This window comes from Oncorhynchus gorbuscha, linkage group LG03 (genome assembly GCF_021184085.1).
Source record: "Oncorhynchus gorbuscha isolate QuinsamMale2020 ecotype Even-year linkage group LG03, OgorEven_v1.0, whole genome shotgun sequence".
Lineage (NCBI taxonomy): Eukaryota > Metazoa > Chordata > Actinopteri > Salmoniformes > Salmonidae > Oncorhynchus > Oncorhynchus gorbuscha.
This window is the reverse complement of record NC_060175.1, coordinates 60,057,610-60,075,998: the sequence shown is the minus strand read 5'-3', so window position 1 is coordinate 60,075,998 and position 18,389 is coordinate 60,057,610. Positions and strand designations below refer to the sequence as shown.

The 18,389-nt window shown below is 43.1% G+C and overlaps 1 protein-coding gene across 5 annotated transcripts in view; it reads left to right on the top strand.

Annotated features, from left to right (window-relative positions):
* LOC124031645 (rho GTPase-activating protein 15-like) overlaps positions 1-18,182 on the top strand; it is a 66,579-nt gene extending 48,397 nt beyond the window's left edge. For 4 of the 5 annotated variants that reach the window (XM_046343139.1, XM_046343140.1, XM_046343142.1 and 1 more), the window contains 15 exons: positions 2,269-2,328; positions 3,579-3,713; positions 4,772-4,873; positions 5,136-5,197; positions 5,304-5,391; positions 5,735-5,830; positions 6,340-6,438; positions 6,546-6,663; positions 6,814-6,933; positions 9,465-9,563; positions 10,627-10,704; positions 10,841-10,894; positions 11,627-11,758; positions 11,931-12,036; positions 17,188-18,182. In XM_046343139.1, coding sequence (XP_046199095.1) covers positions 2,269-2,328; positions 3,579-3,713; positions 4,772-4,873; positions 5,136-5,197; positions 5,304-5,391; positions 5,735-5,830; positions 6,340-6,438; positions 6,546-6,663; positions 6,814-6,933; positions 9,465-9,563; positions 10,627-10,704; positions 10,841-10,894; positions 11,627-11,758; positions 11,931-12,036; positions 17,188-17,380 — 1,542 coding nt within the window. In that variant the 3' untranslated portion in view covers positions 17,381-18,182. The remainder of the gene's footprint in view (positions 1-2,268; positions 2,329-3,578; positions 3,714-4,771; positions 4,874-5,135; positions 5,198-5,303; positions 5,392-5,734; positions 5,831-6,339; positions 6,439-6,545; positions 6,664-6,813; positions 6,934-9,464; positions 9,564-10,626; positions 10,705-10,840; positions 10,895-11,626; positions 11,759-11,930; positions 12,037-17,187) is intronic. The other variant, XM_046343143.1, reaches the window with a different exon arrangement.
* Positions 18,183-18,389: the final 207 nt, after the last annotated feature.

Below are 18,389 nucleotides of genomic sequence, written 5' to 3'. Positions count from 1 at the left end.
AAGGAAGAAGCCACTGCTCCAAAACCGCCATAAAAAAGCCAGACTACGGTTTGCAACTGTACATTGGGACAAAGATCGTACTTTTTGGAGAAATGTCCTCTGGTCTGATGAAACAAAAATATAACTATTTGGCCATGATGACCATCGTTATGTTTGGAGTAAAACGGGGGAGGCTTGCAAGCCGAAGAACACCATCCCAACCATGAAGCATGGGGTTGGCAGCATCATGCTGTGGGGGTTCTTTGCTGCAGGAGGGACTGGTACACTTCACAACATTGATGGCATCATGAGGTAGGAAAATTATGTGGATATATTGAAGCAACATCTTCAGACATCTGTCAGGATGTTAACGCTTTGTTGCAAATGGGTCTTCCAAATGGGCATTGACTCCAACCATACTTCCAAAGTTGTGACAAAATGGCTTAAGGACAATAAAGTCAAGGTATTGTAGTGGCGATCACAAAGCCCTGACCTCAAATGTGTCGGCAGAACTGAAAAAGCATGTGCGCACAAGGAGGCCTACAAACCTGACTCAGTTACACCAGCCCTGTCAGGAGGAATGGGCCAAAATTCACCCAATTTATTGTGGGAAGCTTGTGGAAGGCTACCCGAAATGTTTGACCCAAGTCAAACAATTTAAAGGCAATGCTTCCAAATACTAATTGAGTGTATGTAAGCTTCTGACCTACTGGGAATGTGATGAAAGAAATAAAAGCTGAAATAAATAATTCTCTCTGCTATTATTCTGACATTTCAGTCTTAAAATAAAGTGGTGCTCCTAACTGACCTAAAACAGGGAATTTTTACTCTGATTAAATGTCAGGAATTGTGAAAAACTGAGTTTAAATGTATTTGCCTAAGGTGAATGTAAACTTTCAACTTCAACTGTATATAAAACAACGGTTGTTGATTATTTTGATATCGTGCCTTGATGCCAGTGACTCGATTCCTCCCGAATGGAGAGAAAGATTGATAACTGATATTTTTCAGGGACTCATGAGGCTCATTTGAATTTCCTGATGCAGCAGGAAGATTCTCTGCGACAAAAGAGTGATCAGTTTAAGATCACACTTTTGTAGGGGTTGTACAGTGTAACAATCTGTAGGGGTTGTACAGTGTAACAATGAGCAATTAAAATAGTTGTTCCACTGTACTTACAGGAATAACCACAGAGTATTGTGTCTGGGCCTCATTTAACTTCAACCCCAACGGACCTATATTGCTAGTGTCACCATGGTAACTAGAAAGATAAGAGCATTTAAGCAACTCAATTCCAGGAGCTAAAATAACTCTCTGTGCTGTTGTAACTGTTAGTGTTATATTTTTGATATGATAATGTCTCTCTCTTAGTCTTAGTTCCTGGTTGTGCAGAGTGAGAGTGATTGTAGATGCTGATAGTGTTAGCTTCCTTATAGAAAGGGGAAGTTTGGTGAGCGAGAGAAGGACATATGGGCAGAAGTGGTTTGGGGTTGCATTTACTTTGTTCGAGATAAAAAAGAAAGTGTGTATCAGAAAGCTACTACAACCAACTGACAGTGGGGGGGACTAACTCTCAAATGGATTAACAAGGGAACACTTCATATCAGTTTTGTTTTCATCTGGACTTTCATCTGATTGAGGTCTACAAGCTGAATAACAGTGTCTGTAAGTTAAGAGTCGTATACTCCCCCTACATTTGTGTGTGAGATTGGAAAGACAGCACTACTGTTATGTGTCATCAGTTAGCATATAGGCTCATGTTAGTGCTGTCATCTTCGCAGTTGGTAGATAACTGACCATTATGACTATACCTGCATGTGTGTGTGTGTGTGTGTGTATGTCCCAGTTTTATGACAGCATGCATATCAGCAGATCGTTAGGTTTAAACGGTGACCATGCTATCTGTGCTTTCACTATTACTGAACTGTGGTGAGGTACGGAGAGCACTCATGCCATTTCATTAGAAAAGTTTCAACTGTCAGTCGTTGGCGTGAGTTGTGTGTGTATGCTTGCAAGCTCTGCTTACTGTTCAATCTGCATCCTGTTTTTCATAATCAGGATGAGTGGTGAAATATGATGTGCTGGCAAGTCAACTGACATGTTTGGAAAGAAAAGTGTGTATTCATGCATTTAAGTGTTGCTTAATGTGTTGGCAATTATAGGCCAGTGTTGGTTTTAATATGCCTGTGTAGTGAAAGCAAATGATACATGGACTATAAGGAAATAGTTCAATAAAGTATTTTTCTTCTTCTTCTTCTTCTTCTTCTACTTCTTCTTCTTATCATCCAGCTATCTCCAGACTTCCTCTTCACTGGCCAGAAGCCTGACAGTGGCTGGGAGCTGGAACAGGTGAGATTTGAATGAAATGTAGTGTATAGATGATTACAGGGGAAATAACTTCCTGACATCAAACAAGGAACTCAAAGTACAGTTGATGTGTAAAACAACATTACCTACAGTAAACAAACTAATTCCCCTATTGGGGCTATCTGAAGCAAGCAGTCTTACTTAGTTATCCTCTTCGTACCTTCTGGCACATAAGGCAGTGAGTGACAAGACCTCTCCAATTCTAATGATCAGATGTTCAGGAATTGAAGCTAAGATGGAGCCATGGTGCCAAACAGGCGTTAGAATGTCTGAGGCATTCTTATGTGTTCAGATACTCTTTATAACACCAATCAAGAATCCAGTTACACAATGTCATCTTGTGATGTCAGGTGGTATGTTGCACTCCAGTGTTACTGCAACATGTTGCCTCACAGTGAGAATAGAGGCAGGTGCCTTGTTTGCCTGAACCCTTATCTAGCAGATCTGGCTCCAAAACAAATCCTCAACCACTCATCATGGAAAGGTGGCACACATCAAGATGGGTATTTATTTTTAATCTCTATGGCTCAATCCGGTTGTTCTGGTCAAAAGTTTTGCACTATTTACAAAATAGTGAGCCATTTGGGACAGACACTGCTTATGTCGTAAGGATGTGATTTGTGTGTCATAGGCAGTGGCAGCATTCTCCTGTCTCTCAGCCCATGTGAAGTGGAGTGAAACAAAGTGTGTGTGTGTGTGTGTGTGTGTGTGTGTGTGTGTGTGTGTGTGTGTGTGTGTGTGTGTGTGTGTGTGTGTGTGTGTGTGTGTGTGTGTGTGTGTGTGTGTGTGTGTGTGTGTGTGTGTGTGTGTGTGTGTGTGTGTGTGTGTGTGAGACTCTGCCAAACATTTGACATTTTAGCCATTTAGCAGACGCTTTTCTCCAGACCGACATACAGGAGCAATTAGGGTTAAGTGCCTTGCTCAAGGGCACATGGGCAGATTTTTAGCCTAGTTGGTACACTCTTAACCGCTAAACTACCTGCTGCCAAACTCACTATGAGAAGGGTCCATATCCAATGGCTTTAAGCAGGTTCTGGATAGCAAAAGATTGTCTGTACATCAAATACAACGCATATACACACAGTACACTTGGGAGTGTATCACAGTTTTGGGAGTCTTCTTTTCTTGCTGATGCTGTGCCTAACCCAGTACTGTAGGTCTCCATTTTTTTTGTCTGATACGCACACCCAGAGTGAATAACTTGTCTTCCCCTCTATGTTGGTGTCCTGTAGAGTATGCAGCGAGCAGTATCCTCAGACACCATCAGTACAACAGACTTCAGTACAGGAGACAAGGAGGCCCTACTGCATCATGAGACAGAGCAGCTCAGCCACTCACGGTCTATGATACTGCCTGAAAACGGCAAGGTACTGTACAGGCAGGCAAACACACGCACACGCGCGCACACACACACACACACACACACACACACACACACACACACACACACACACACACACACACACACACACACACACACACACACACACACACACACACACACACACACACACACACACACACACACACACACACACACACACACACACAGCTGCAGTACACACACCACACACGTACAGGCGCACAGAGGGGAATCATGCACCTCAAAAATCTGAGGGGCCACTAAGTATGTGTGGATGGTTTTGGGTTGGCCCAGAGGGGGGTTATGCCCCTGGTCCATAAGGAGGAGAATTTTGCACTTCAAACCTGAAACTGCTTTTTTCCTGGAATCTAGACCCTTTATCATTATGCTTAATTCTATGTAATAAAATAAAAATGTGGGTATGGAAAATATTGAAAGTAATGTGAGTCTTATTCAGTACATTTAGTTATTGCTTGGTTTTTTAAAGTCTACCGACCTTGCCAGCAGACATGCAAGTTATGATAGTTAGACAAGCTAGCTACTTTAACTTGATTGATTGCCATATCTTATTGGTAGCTAGTTATGAGGTTGGGAGATAAGGAACCTATCTGGGCTAGCTAAAGCCAACTTCATAAAATTGCTCGGTGGCTAGTAGTATAACAGAGAAACAACAATAACACATTTAAATTACATTTATTTATTTATTTATTTATTTATTACAGGACAAACCTGAGGGGGCATGTGCCCCTGTGCCCCCTATGGGCATGTTGCCTCTGGGTGCACACCAGTGGAGGCTGCTGAGGGGAGGAGGCCTCATAATAATGGCTGGAACAGAGTAAATGGAATGGCATCAAACATATGGAAATCATGTGTTTGATGTATTTGATACCCTTCCACGTATTCCACTCCATTACCACGAGCCCGTCCTTCCCAATTAAGGTGCCACCAACCTCCTGTGGTGCACACATACTCAAACTAATATACACAAGCAAGCAGAAACACGCATACACACATATACACTATATCTGTCTAGATGTAACAGTCTGTATGTGTTGTTCCTAGCTGGGTCAGCAGTGCAGAGACTGCTCCTATCCTGTGACCAGTGTGGTGGTGGAGCCTCCCTCTCCAGCCAGCTCTCCAGACAGCAACGAAGGCTCCACACCAGTGAGAATCACACCTTCTACCTTCCTCCTCCATGTCTCTTCTCCACTGTCCCTGTTGTCCCCTGTCTCCAAACGCCACCTGCCTCACCAACTGCTACTGCCCCCACTATCTCATGCCCCACTCTACCCTCCTCCCCCACCCAATGTTACCATGTCTCCACTGACCCTAATGTTCTCCACTGACCCTAATATGTGCACCACAAGAGCTATCACTCTAATGTCTCTATAACACCATCAACTCTCGCCATCTCGCCCATCCACAGGAGCTGGAGAAGGCAGGTCTGCTGAATAAGACCAAGATAGCAGAGGGAGGCAGGAAGCTGAGGTAAGACAGGCTCATCTTGGAGGGATTGATGTTAATACTACCTATAAGATGTTTATCCTCAATCCCAGGAGTCTTTCCTGACATTGTGACTTGGTGTATGTTTTAGGAAAAACTGGAATCCATCCTGGGTGGTTCTGGTTGGGAATAGTCTGGTTTTCTTCAAGGATCCCAAATCTCAGACCCCCTCCAGCTGGGTAAGACAGTGTTATCCACATTGAAATACATAAACCCACAAATGTTTTATAACATGATAACTACAGTTAACTACAGTTATCATATATTAGTCTCTCATGATATACCGTCACTGTCTTATGAAAAACCTTGTAACAACATGTTGGCCCAACATTGAAAGCAGTAACTCCCCGCAATGTGTATTTAATAACTCTAGTACCAAGAAAATGTATTCAAAATAGCTTCTGGAGTTTCATAATCATCCAACAGAGACAAAAAAATGAGTAGCTGGCCAGTTGTGATTCTGGGTTCCCAGATTAAAAGTATATCACTCATAATAATGATTGCGTGTGTGTTTCTCTCCAGAAACCAGGGAACAGTTGTCCAGAGAGCAGTGTAGACCTAAGAGGAGCTCAGCTACAGTGGGCCAACAATCTGTCAAGCAAGAAGAATGTCTTCAAGGTCAGATACACACCAGGAGGGAGGGATGGTGGGGAGTAGGAAGGGAGGGAGTCACTTTCCTAGCGTATCCCTATTCCCCTACCTTTCACAATGTCCCTCAAACCACCATTTTCATGTTTGGATATCATTTAATTTCATTTTTTAAGACACTTTATTTCAGCCTGTATTTTGGGGAAGTCAAATGTGGAGATTTTAGTCCTATGGAATTTTTCTGTGAGAAAACATTATTTCCTCCTCTTGAGAGGAAGTTGTGTATGTGTTGTAGCTGTGTGCGCCAGAGTTAGAGCCATTTCAATTTCAACTCAGTCAATTCAATATGCCTTAAATGCAACTTTAAGAATTGAAAATCACCATTCGTTCTCACTGCAATTTAAATTCATTTCCCGAATTGACTGAATGGAAATACAATTTTTGGGAGCCGTAGCACACACTACAAGAAGTACTACACTGCCTAGGAAGTAGTGTTTGATTTGGGACTAACCCATGGTATTTGTCTGTCTGTGTGGTAGCTGAGGACGGTGACAGGGAATGAGTTCCTACTGCAGTCAGAGACAGATTCACTGATTAGAGAGTGGTTCAACACCATCCAGAGTGTAATCGACAGGCTGGTGAGTCTCACTTTGTGTGTGTGTTTGTGTGTGTCGGGGGGTCCTTTTTTACGATCAAAAACCAAAGACATCTGGCACCAGTTGAAATTCTCTTCTCTGCTGTGTAGAACCGTGAGAATCCTCTGGAGAATGTCCTAATGTACTCTCTGAGGAAGGCGGGCAGTGTGGAGATGTTGGACCAGAGTGGAGACGAGGAGGACAGTCGAGGGGGATGTAAAGCATCACGTGAGTCTCTCCTCCATCCACTGCTCCAAGGGTGCTGTTCTTGTGCTATGGCTCGCCATGTGCTTCCTCTGGTGATGCACTCCCTCCCTCTCTTTCTCTTGTTCTCCCTCTCTCCCCTTTCTCTCATTCTTTCCCTCCCTCCTGCTGCAGTCCCTCGCTCTGCATCCAACCTGGAAAACACAGAGAGGAAGCGCGTTCGGAGCAGACTGAAGAAACTCATCCTGAAGAGACCTCCACTACAGATCCTGCAGGAGAAAGGACTCATCAAGGGTAAGATCACTGACTCTCTCTCTCTCTCTCTCTCTCTCTCTCTCTCTCTCTCTCTCTCTCTCTCTCTCTCTCTCTCTCTCTCTCTCTCTCTCTCTCTCTCTCTGTCTCTCTGTCTCTCTGTCTCTCTCTCTCTCTGTCTCTCTCTCTCTCTCTCTCTGTCTCTCTGTCTCTCTGTCTCTCTGTCTCTCTGTCTCTCTCTCTCTCTGTCTCTCACTCTCCTTATCTCTCTCTCTCTCTGACTGAGATCACTTAGAGAATGAGATCACTTAGGGGTAAATCCTAAACGACCACACATCGCACCGAATGCGAATGTTGAATCTGCCGTTCATTCAGCATGCTTGGTTTGCAAATTACAGCCAGCACTCTGTTCAGAGGTGCTAAGTCCGCTCGGCTGGCAAATGGTATGGTGTCCGAGCCTAAAATGCCCAGTGCAGTCAAAAATGTGATTTCCTGTGTTTTATATGGTGTTTAACCACTCTCTAATCAGTGAATCTGTCTCTGGCTGCAGTTGGAACTCATTCCCTGTCACCGTCCTCAGCTACCACACAGACAGACAAATACCATGGGTTAGTCCCAAATCAAACACTACTTCCTAGGCAGTGTATATAGTGCCAGTCAAAAGTTTAGACACCTACTCATTCAAGGGTTTTTCTTTATTTTTACTATTTTCTACATTGTAGAATAATAGTGAAGACATCAAAACTATGAAATAACACATATGGAATCATGTAGTAGCCAAAAAAGTGTCAAACAAATCAATATATTTTATGTTTGAGATTCTTCAAAGTAGCCACCCTTTGCCTTGATGACATCTTTGCACACTCTTGACATTCTCTCAACCAGCTTCATGAGGTAGTCACCTGGAATGTATTTCAATTAACAGGTGTGCCTTAACTTAATTTGTGGAATTTCTTAATACATTTGAGCCAATCAGTTGTGTTGTGACAAGGTTGGGTTGGTATACAGAAGATAGCATTATTTGGTAAAAGACCAAGTCCATATTATGGCATGAACAGCTCAAAAAAGCAAAAAGAAATGACAGTCCATCATTACTTCAAGACATAAAGGTCAGTCAATATGGAACATTTCAAGAACTTTGAAAGTTTCTTCAAGTGCAATCGCAAAAACCATCAAACTGGCTCTCATGAGGACCACCACAGGAAAGGAAGACCCAGAGTTACCTCTGCTGCAAAGGATAAATTCATTAGAGTTAACTGCACCTCAGATTGTAGCCCAAAGAATTGCTTCACAGAGTTCAAGTAACAGACACATCACAACATCAATTGTTCAGAGGACACTGCGTGAATCAGGAATTCCGGAATGTTGGTGTTGATATGAGCCATGACCAGCCTTTCAAAGCACTTCATGGCTACCGGCGGTAATCATTTAGGCAGGTTACCTTCGCTTTCTTAGGCACAGGACTATGGGGGTCTGTTTGAAACATGTAGGTATGACAGACTCGGTCAGGGAGAGGTTGAAAATGTAAATGAAGACACTTGCCAGTTGGTGCACGGATGCTTTGAGTACATGTCCTGGTAATCCATCTGGCCTCGCGGCTTTGTGAATGTTGACCTGTTTTAAGGTCTTTCTCACATCAGCTACGGAGAGTGTGATCACACAGATGTCCGGAACAGCTGGTGCTCTCATGCGAAGCGAGCATAAAAGGCATTTAGCTCGTCTGGTAGGCTCGCGTCACTCGGCAGCTCGCGGCTAAGTTTCCCTTTGTAGTCCGTAATACTTTTCAAGCTCTGCCACATCCGACGAGCGTCAGAGCCGGGGTAGTAGGATATATATATATATATATATTTCCACACTATGAGGTTTTTATAATACTGTAAATTTGTGATAATTATGATAATACCCTGTTAGTGTAAGAACTGTTTGAAAAGACTGCCTGAAATTTCAGCCTGTTTTGTTACGATGGAATTTTGGCCTGACTGGTTAGATCACCTGGTGGTAAATTTGCTAATAGACCAATAAGAAAGAGAGTTCCAAACCTCTCTGCTAATAACAACTTGTTTTCAGTTTTTCAGTCCCAACTCTTGACTGCTCCCAGACAGTCTTAGCAAAATTCTTGCTTCAGAAAATACTCTTTGCTAAAAGCAATTTTTGGTTATTTTTTACAATTTTAATTGAACACAATCACCGCAAGGTACTTAATTGTTAGCCAGGAATGATTTGATATTGAGATAAAAAAACATCTGCATTGGCACTGTAATAACCACTTAAGTTGAATTTCAACTTCGTCTCCCACATATGACTAAGTGAAAATTTGACTTAAGTGGGAGTTATGATTTATCCCAGAGTGATCTCACTCTAAATGCTAAATCCCCTGGAGAGTAGTGGCCTTTCAATTCCATGGAACTGGAGATCTTTCCAAATACAAAAAAAATTCAGTGTGGTTTGAGGAAGTGATATGATGTGGGTTCCTCTGTGTATCTCATGACCTCTAATTTTTGTATTGACTTTAAAGTCACTGTAGAGAAGATGATCTTCCGTGTTCTAAATGTCCGTGTTGTTGTTATTTACAGACCAGGTGTTTGGCTGTTGTCTGGAGATGCTGTGTGAGAGAGAGAAGAACACGGTGCCTCGCTTCGTCAGGCTCTGCACTGAGGCCGTGGAGAGGAGAGGTATAGCACGGAGGAAGGAGGGGTGGAGGTCGAGGGAGGAGGGAGGGAAATGGTGTGTGAGAGAGAGAACAACACGGTGCCTCGCTTCGTCAGGCTCTGCACTGAGGCCGTGGAGAGGTGAGGTATAGCACGGAGGAAGGAGGGGTGGAGGTCGAGGGAGGAGGGAGGGAAATGGTGTGTGAGAGAGAGAACAACACGGTGCCTCGCTTCGTCAGGCTCTGCACTGAGGCCGTGGAGAGGTGAGGTATAGCACGGAGGAAGGAGGGGTGGAGGTCAAGAAAGGAGGGAGGGAAATGGTGTGTGAGAGAGAGAACAACACGGTGCCTCGCTTCGTCAGGCTCTGCACTGAGGCCATGGAGAGGAGAGGTATAGCACGGAGGAAGGAGGGGTGGAGGTCGAGGGAGGAGGGAGGGAAATGGTGTGTGAGAGAGAGAACAACACGGTGCCTCGCTTCGTCAGGCTCTGCACTGAGGCCGTGGAGAGGAGAGGTATAGCACGGAGGAAGGAGGGGTGGAGGTCAAGGGAGGAGGGAGGGAAATGGTGTGTGAGAGAGAGAACAACACGGTGCCTCGCTTCGTCAGGCTCTGCACTGAGGCCGTGGAGAGGAGAGGTATAGCACAGCCCTGTAGGATTTGATAGGTTTATGTACGTCAATGGATGATTCCAGGGTAATCTAGAGGTTAGAGCATTGGGCCAGTAAAATGGTTGCTAGTTCAAGTTACCAAGCCGACAAGGTGAAAAATCTGTTGATATGCCCTTGAGCAAGCAAGGCACTTAACCCTAATATCTTATTGGTCGCCATTGATAATGTCAGACCCTGGCTGTGACCCCACTCTCCGAAGGTGTCTAAGGGGAAGTTGAAATATGCAAAAAAAAACATTTCAGATTGAAATATGAACCACCTAATTATTATTATTGTTATCATTATTCTAATTTGATGCCAGTGTAAAATGTAGTACCCGGGTGTTGTTGCCAGGGTTAAATGTAGTATGAGTGTTGTTGCCAGGGTTAAATGTAGTATGGGTGTTGTTGCCAGTATTACATGTTCTGTTGTGTGTTTCAGGTCTGGAGACGGACGGTATATACCGAGTGAGTGGTAACCTGGCTGTAATACAGAAACTACGCTTCCTAGTTAACCATGGTGAGAGAAATGGGCAGCATGAGGGAGGGAGGGAAATGGGCTGGGATCATAGCAACTTACTCTAGGTTGCTTAAATAACTGTTGATTTTGCTAGGTTGCTTAAATAACTGATATTTTAAATAACTGTTGATTACAGAGCGAGCAGTGACCACTGATGGACGTTATATGTTCCCTGCAGAGTTGGTACAAGGTAGAACTCAGACGAACTGGCAGCACATAGCTTTGAGCCAAATCTATGCATATGTGTGCAATGTCTGCATTTATGTAAAAACACATGTTTCTCTGCCTCTAAGCTTTCCAGCTGCTGGAAGTTTGTATATTGTGTTGTCTTTGCACAGACATGCTGAGTAAAATATCAGTGAAAGGTGCATCAGTTACCGTGTTCTTTACACAGTGCACTGGTGCCGTCAAGTGGCTAAAATAGACTACTGCAGCTTGCATTTTTCTCCAGCTAGCCTTTATTGCACTGCCTTGAATCCTGACCAATGTTTCACAATTACTCCTCTAGAGTCTAGACAGTAGTTTACAGTATTAGGTTCTAAACATCAATTTCACGTTGGAAACTATTGTAGTTGCACAAGATATTGGGTTTATAAATGTAACTGAGGATGGCTTGAGAAACGTTGTTCAGGATTGGATGGTTGCTTGTATTGGGGTAGCGTTCCCACAAGCTCTGTCTCTCTGCATTCTCACTATTGCCTTGTTTCACAGACAATATATCTCTGCTACAGCAACAAGCCTGCCAGCCGCGCTGTCGACCAAAAGCAGAGTTTTAACAGTGAAATTCATGCATTATCTCTGGTTCCCTCCCATCCCACGCTACATTCCACTCCTTCCTCTCTCCAATCCCCTCCAATGCTCTCTTTCACCTCCCCCCTCCTCCCTTCATTGTTCCTCTATTATTCTTTCCCCCCACTAATAGAGAAGCTGAACCTGGACCAGAGTGAATGGGAGGATATCCATGTCATAACAGGTGCTCTAAAGCTTTTCTTCAGGGAGCTTCCTGAACCCCTGGTCCCATATGGCTTCTTCACAGACATCGTAGAAACCATCAGTGAGTAGCTCCTGAATTCATGAATAAATCCTTCTTCACAGACATAGTCGAATGGATTGATGGATTGTTTGATGACTAAAGAATGAATGAACAAACCAACAAATGAATGTGTCAAATGAGACAGTAAGCCATCCAGAGTCTAATGTATTTGTCCGGATGTCTGTGTGTCCAGAGATGTCAGACTACTTGGACAAAGTGGACCGTCTGAAGTGGCTGGTTCTGAGCATGCCTCCTCCCAACCACGACACCATGAGGTTCATGTTCAGCCATCTCAAACGGTATGAGACCTCTCCTCAATCTAGCCAAGTCCCTAATCTGCTAAACTGCAGTATAGAAGACTGACAACTAGATGGCGCAGTGTCCTCAGCATTGTTCTCAGCGGTTGCCTTTCAATATGTGTTCTGTGAATGAACAGTGTGGACTCAAGAGTGCTGTGGGTCACATACTTTTTTTGTCATGGAGTGAGAGGTTGAAACTCTGATGGATCAAGGATTCAGTCACACAAGTAAATAGATGCTCTTCTGTTACATTATGGTACTTCCACAGAACTTGAGAGTGACTGTTCATGTTGTGTTAGTGAGTCTGATGTTTGTGCCAACTTGTAGCTCCCATGGATCTGTATGTCAGTCACCATGTCTCTGTCTCACTGTCATTCCTGTCTCTCTGTTGCTCTCCCTCTCTCTCTCTGGATCTCATTTTCTCATCTCCTCCTCCCCCATCCTCTCGTCTCCTATCCCCCCCCTCCCTCTCGTCACCTCTCCTCCCCCTCTCATCCCTCCCCGCCTCCTCTGGGATCTCTGTGGCTCGTCTGCTGGAAGGAACAGCAACACCACTGCCGCCACCACTGGAACCTCTCTCCTCCATTCTCCCTTTATTTTCTCTTCCCTCGTTCCGTCTCTTTTTTTCCTATCCTTTTTTAATGTGGAAGTTTTGAGCAATTGCTGGCTGCCTCTGTGGCTTGGTGGGAATGGCATTTTTAGAAGAATGCCTCATGCGGTGGCTTTAACCCATTCCTGAGTCAGTGTCCCCTCCACACACACACACACACACACACACACACACACACACACACACACACACACACACACACACACACACACACACACACACACACACACACACACACACACACACACACACACACACACACACACACACACACACTAACCCCAAAACCTAACCTTAAGCCTAAAGGTAACCTAACTCCTAACCAACCCTAAACCTAACCTTTAACCCCTTACACTAATTCTAACCCTAATCCCCATAGAAATAGCCTTCATCCTTGTTGGGACTGCGGACTGGCAAAATGTCCCTAGTTGGTCAAGTTTTTGTTTGTTTACTATTCTTGTGGGGACTTCTGGTATGGTTTAACATGTCTGCACACACACACACACACACACTTGTGTGTTAAAGTAGTCAAAAGTTAAGTATTTGGTCCCATATTCATAGCACACAATGACTACATCAATCGTGTGACTCAAAGCATTTGTTGGATACATTTCCTCTTTGTTTTGGTTGTGTTTCAGATACATTTTTGCCCAATAGAAATTAATGGTAAAAAATGTATTGTGTCATTCTGGAGTCACTTTTATTTTAAATAAGAATAGAACATGTGTCTTAACACTTCGACATTAATGTAGATGATCATGGATAATCCTGAATGAATTGTGAAAAATTATGAGTGAGAAAGTTACACAATTCCAATAACAGGGGAGGTTACCATTTTTGGTTGGGTATGATATTTGAGTCTGTCCCTGCCGTACCATCAATTATTCTTTTATCATTTAAAAAAAAAACTCATTTTGCTGTTTGCTTGGGTAATTAGAGATCATGGCTCTGTATAAAACTTTGTATTGCCGTGAAGTCATTTTGGACTTGGACTGTGAAGAGACCCCTGGTGGCATGTCTTGTGGGGTATGTATGGGTGTGTGAGCTGCATGTTATTTGATTATTCAGACAATTGGAATTTTTGGCACAGTAATATTTCTCATAAAAACTAGAAGAGAAACAGTTAAGCCCATCAACCCTCAACCAGCAAAGACGTGCATGCATGTTGTTGATGTTAGTTCTGCATGTGCAGTTAAGGGCAAGGCGTGTTGCTTTCTTTTTAGCCAGCTGCAACTTTCCTAGGTCTTTCTTTCTTGCATATAACTGGACAGAAATCAAGATGGGACAGGACCACAACAAGACCTACTAGTGGGGTTGATTTTTGTGTCAAAAACCCATATACAGTGCATTCGGAAAGTATTCAGACCCCTTGACTTTTTCCACATTTTGTTATGTTATTCTAAACTGGCTTTAAAAAATCCCTCATCCATCTACACACGATACCCCATAATGACAAAGTGAAAACGTGTTTTTAGAACATTTTTGCGAATCTGACAGAGTGTCACGACTTCTGCCGGAGTCGTTGCCTCTCCTTGTTCGGGCGGTGCACGGCGTTCGACGTCACCGGTCTTCTAGCCATCATGGATCCATTTTTCATTTTCCATTGGTTTTGTCTTGTCTTCCCACACACCTGTTTTCAATCCCATTCATTACCTGTTGTGTATTTAACCCTCTGTTTCTCCTCATGTCTTTGTCAGAGATTGTTTATTTTTAGTGTAGAGTTGTTTGTTGTATAGGTGCGCGACGGGTCTTCGTACCCATATTTTTGTTTATGTTCTTTTCCTGTTTAGTGTTATGGAGCATGTTACTAGGACATTATTAAAAGACTCCATTTTACACTCCGTTTGACTCTCCTGCGCCTGACTTCCCTGCCACCTATACACATATGCCTGACACAGAGCTTGAGATCTGCAGAGAAGAATGGGAGAAACTCCACAAATACAGGTGTGCCAAGCTTGTAGCGTCATACCCAAGTACCAGTCAAAAGATTAGACACACCTACTCATTCAACGATTTTTCTTTATTTTTACTATGTTCTACATTGTAGAATAGTTTGGAATAAGTTGGACTATATACAGTACCAGTCAAAAGATTGGAGGCACCTACTCATTCAAGTTTTTTTAAATTTATTTTTTATTATTATTTTCTACATTGTAGAGGTTGGGTGATTGTGGAGGCCAGGTCATCTGATGGAGCATTCCATCACTCTCCTTCTTGGTCAAATAGCCCTTACACAGCCTGGAGGTGTGTTTTGGGTCATTGCTCTGTTGAAAAACAAATTATAGTCCCACTTAAGCCCAATAAATCATCCGTTCACCTACTCTGCATCTCACAAAGACACAACGGTTGAAGCCAAAAATATCAAATTTGGACTCATCAGACCAAAGGACAAATTTCTACCGGTCTAGTGTCCATTGATCGTGTTTCTTTGTTTCTTGGCCCAAGCAAGTCTCTTGTTATTAATGGTGTCCTTTAGTAGTTGTTTCTTTGCAGCAATTCGACCATGAATGCCTGATTCACACAATCTCCTCTGAACAGTTGATGTTGAGATGTGTCTGTTACTTGAACCCTGTGAAGCATTTATTTGGGCTGCAATCTGAGGTGCAGTTAACTCTCATGAACTTTTCCTGTAGTGGTCCTCATGAGAGCCAGTTACATCATAGAGCTTGATGGTTTTTGCGATTGCACTTGAAGAAACTTTCAAGTGGACTGTCGTTTCTCTTTGCTTATTTGAGCTGTTCTTTCCATAATATGGATTTGGTCTTCAATTAAGAAGGAAAGAAATTCCACAAATGAAGTTTTAACAAGGCACACCTGTTAATTGAAAAGCATTCCAGGTGACTAACTCTTGAAGCTGGTTGAGAGAATGCCAAGAGTATGCAAAGCTTTCATCAATGCAAAGGGTGGCTACTTTGAAGAATCTCCAATGTAAACTATATTTTGATTTGTTTAACACTTTCTTGGTTACTACATGATTCTATATGTGTAGAAAATATGTAGAAAATAGTAAAAATAAAGAAAAAACCTCTAGGCGTGTCCACACTTAGGGCGTGTCCAAACTTTTGACTGGTACTGTATATAGTGGAGGTTTGGGTGCTGACATGTAAAGTGTGAAATCATATGTATACATAGTAATTCTATCTTCGTATAAGACCAGTGGCAAATAATTTGTAAAAATAGAGAACAGTAACCACCCAAAGCAACTGCCCCGAGGGACACAGCACTGTATATATCCGATGTTAGAGAAGCTTCCATTGAAGAACACTCTTGGATAAATAACTCCAACCATGAGATGGCAGCTGATTTTTTTAAATTAACAATTTATGATCATTAACATCTAAGGCTGCACTAAAATCTGAAAATACAGCTTCAACTATAATCGTATTATTCATGTCTTTAAACCAATCATCAGTCATCTGAGTCAGTGCAGTAGGACAAGTTGAGTGCCCTTCCCTATATGCATTTTGAAATGCATTTTGATGCATGCTGAAAGTCAGTAGTTATCTTGATCTCTGAGAAATAGCATTGTGTTTGGTCAAACAAATTGGGGTCTTTGTGTGTCTGTGGACATCATGTACTTATTTGTGCCTTTGTATGTGTGTGTGTGTTTGTGTGCAGGCATGAATGTGTGTGTGTGTAACGGATGTGAAACGGCTAGCTTAGTTAGCGGTGCGCGCTAAATAGTGTTTCAATCGGTGACATCACTTGCTCTGAGACCTTGAAGTAGTAGTTCCCCGTGCTCTGCAAGGGCCGCGGCTTTTGTAGAGCGATGGGTAACGATGCTTCGTGGGTGACTGTTGTTGATGTGTGCAGAGGGTCCCTGGTTCGCGCCCGGGTATGGGCGAGTGGACTGTCTAAAGTTATACTGTTACATGTGCACCTACAAAATGTGAGGGGGCATAAAGTACATTAGTATCCTGGTCAAGGACTGTCTTTACCCTTAACCAGGATAAGCTTAGATATTCTGAAAAATTGAAAAATTCTTTACATAGAATTATACATAATAATTATGGCTCTCGATTGCATGAAAAAATCTGTTTGAAAAATGCAAATATTTCCTACTTAAGGACGGGGACATATCCCCTTTCCGGACCACCCCCCCAGCCATCGACACATGCAGATGCACAAATAAATACATGGTGTCCACAGACACACAAAGACACCCACACTGTACTGCCCACATGCCTGCACACAGACATTGTCCACACACACACTGTCCACACACAACCATGCCCAGTGAATCAGATGGCTGATGTTCTGAAAGATCTGCAAAAGGAGTTCTTCAGTCTGTAATAAAGCCCTGGCCAGGCTCCACATTGGGTGGGTCTATGCCCTCCCAGGCCCACCCATGGCTGCACACCTGCCCAGTCATGTGAAATCCATAGATTAGGGCCGAATTTATTTATTTAAATTGACTGATTTACTTATATGAACTGCAAAATCTTTGAAATTGTTGCATTTGCATTTTATATTTTTCTGTATATAAATGTCTTGCTCTCTCGCCCCCACCCTCTCTCTCTCTCTCTCTCTTCCTCCCCCAGAGTGATGGAGCACGCTAAATCCAACCGGATGTCGACCCAGAACATCGGCATAGTGTTTGGTCCCACCCTGATGCGTCCGGAGCGGGACAACGCTAACATGGCCATCAACATGGTGTATCAGAACCAGGCCGTGGAGCTCATACTCAATGAGTTCGAACGCATCTTCGAACCCAACAACTCAACATCCCTCTGACACCCAGCCAGCCCAGAACACCGAATCCACCCAGCCCCAAGGACCCATTCAAGAGCTAAACCAGTCTCCTAGCCCATCCAGCCCCCATCCCAACCAGTCTGAGCCCCGGGCCCAACCAGCCCTAAGTCCAACCAGTCTGAACCCAACTCAGTGACCTGAACCATCTTGGGACCCAACCCTTATGGTACCCTGTAACACCTTGCATTGAACCCACCCAAACTCAGCCTGAACCAAACACCAAGACCAAAACCAATAAAACCAACAGAACCAGTACACTGTGAAACTGCACCAGCATCTCCTCATGATGTCTCCTTAGCCCCTGTAGTAGCAACACCAGCCTAATTCACCTCACCCCACGGCAAGGAGAAAAGCATGGGTAGAGATGGGAACAGGAGGAAAAGCCAGTATGGATGATATGTCTCCACAGCTCCTTTAGTAGTGTAGTAGGAGCACCAGCTGACTCTTTCAAACACAAGCAACAGCAGCAAGACTGTTGACTCTATGTGCCACCATCTATAAACGGTCTACAACAAAGTTAATGCAAAGTTTTCAAATTCTATCCTTGTTTGTACTAGACTTGTGTCGAACTTCTGTCGTGGCTGGAAAATGCATCCAGACTTCAAACTTCAAAGGACTTTGGTTTTGTTATAATGCCAAAGCAATAGAACTGAAATACTTACGTTATGTACTTACCTTTACTGAATAGTCTGTGTAGACCTTTGAATCCCCCTGGTGTTATATATATACTATTTGATTTGTATGTTTCAATTTTCATTAAAACATACTGATTTATTTTGTGAAAGTTTGTACATAAGTGTAATATTCTGCCATCAACTTTCACTTTGGAATGTCCCTACCAGATGAACCGGAGGTAAAGCAAGAACTGTTGCTGTTAAAACTGTTAGAACTGTTAAAGCAAGAACTATTGCTGCTAAAACTGTTAGAACTGTTAAAGTAAGAACTGTTGTGAAGTAGACAGTTAAACAACATATAATAATAATAATAATAA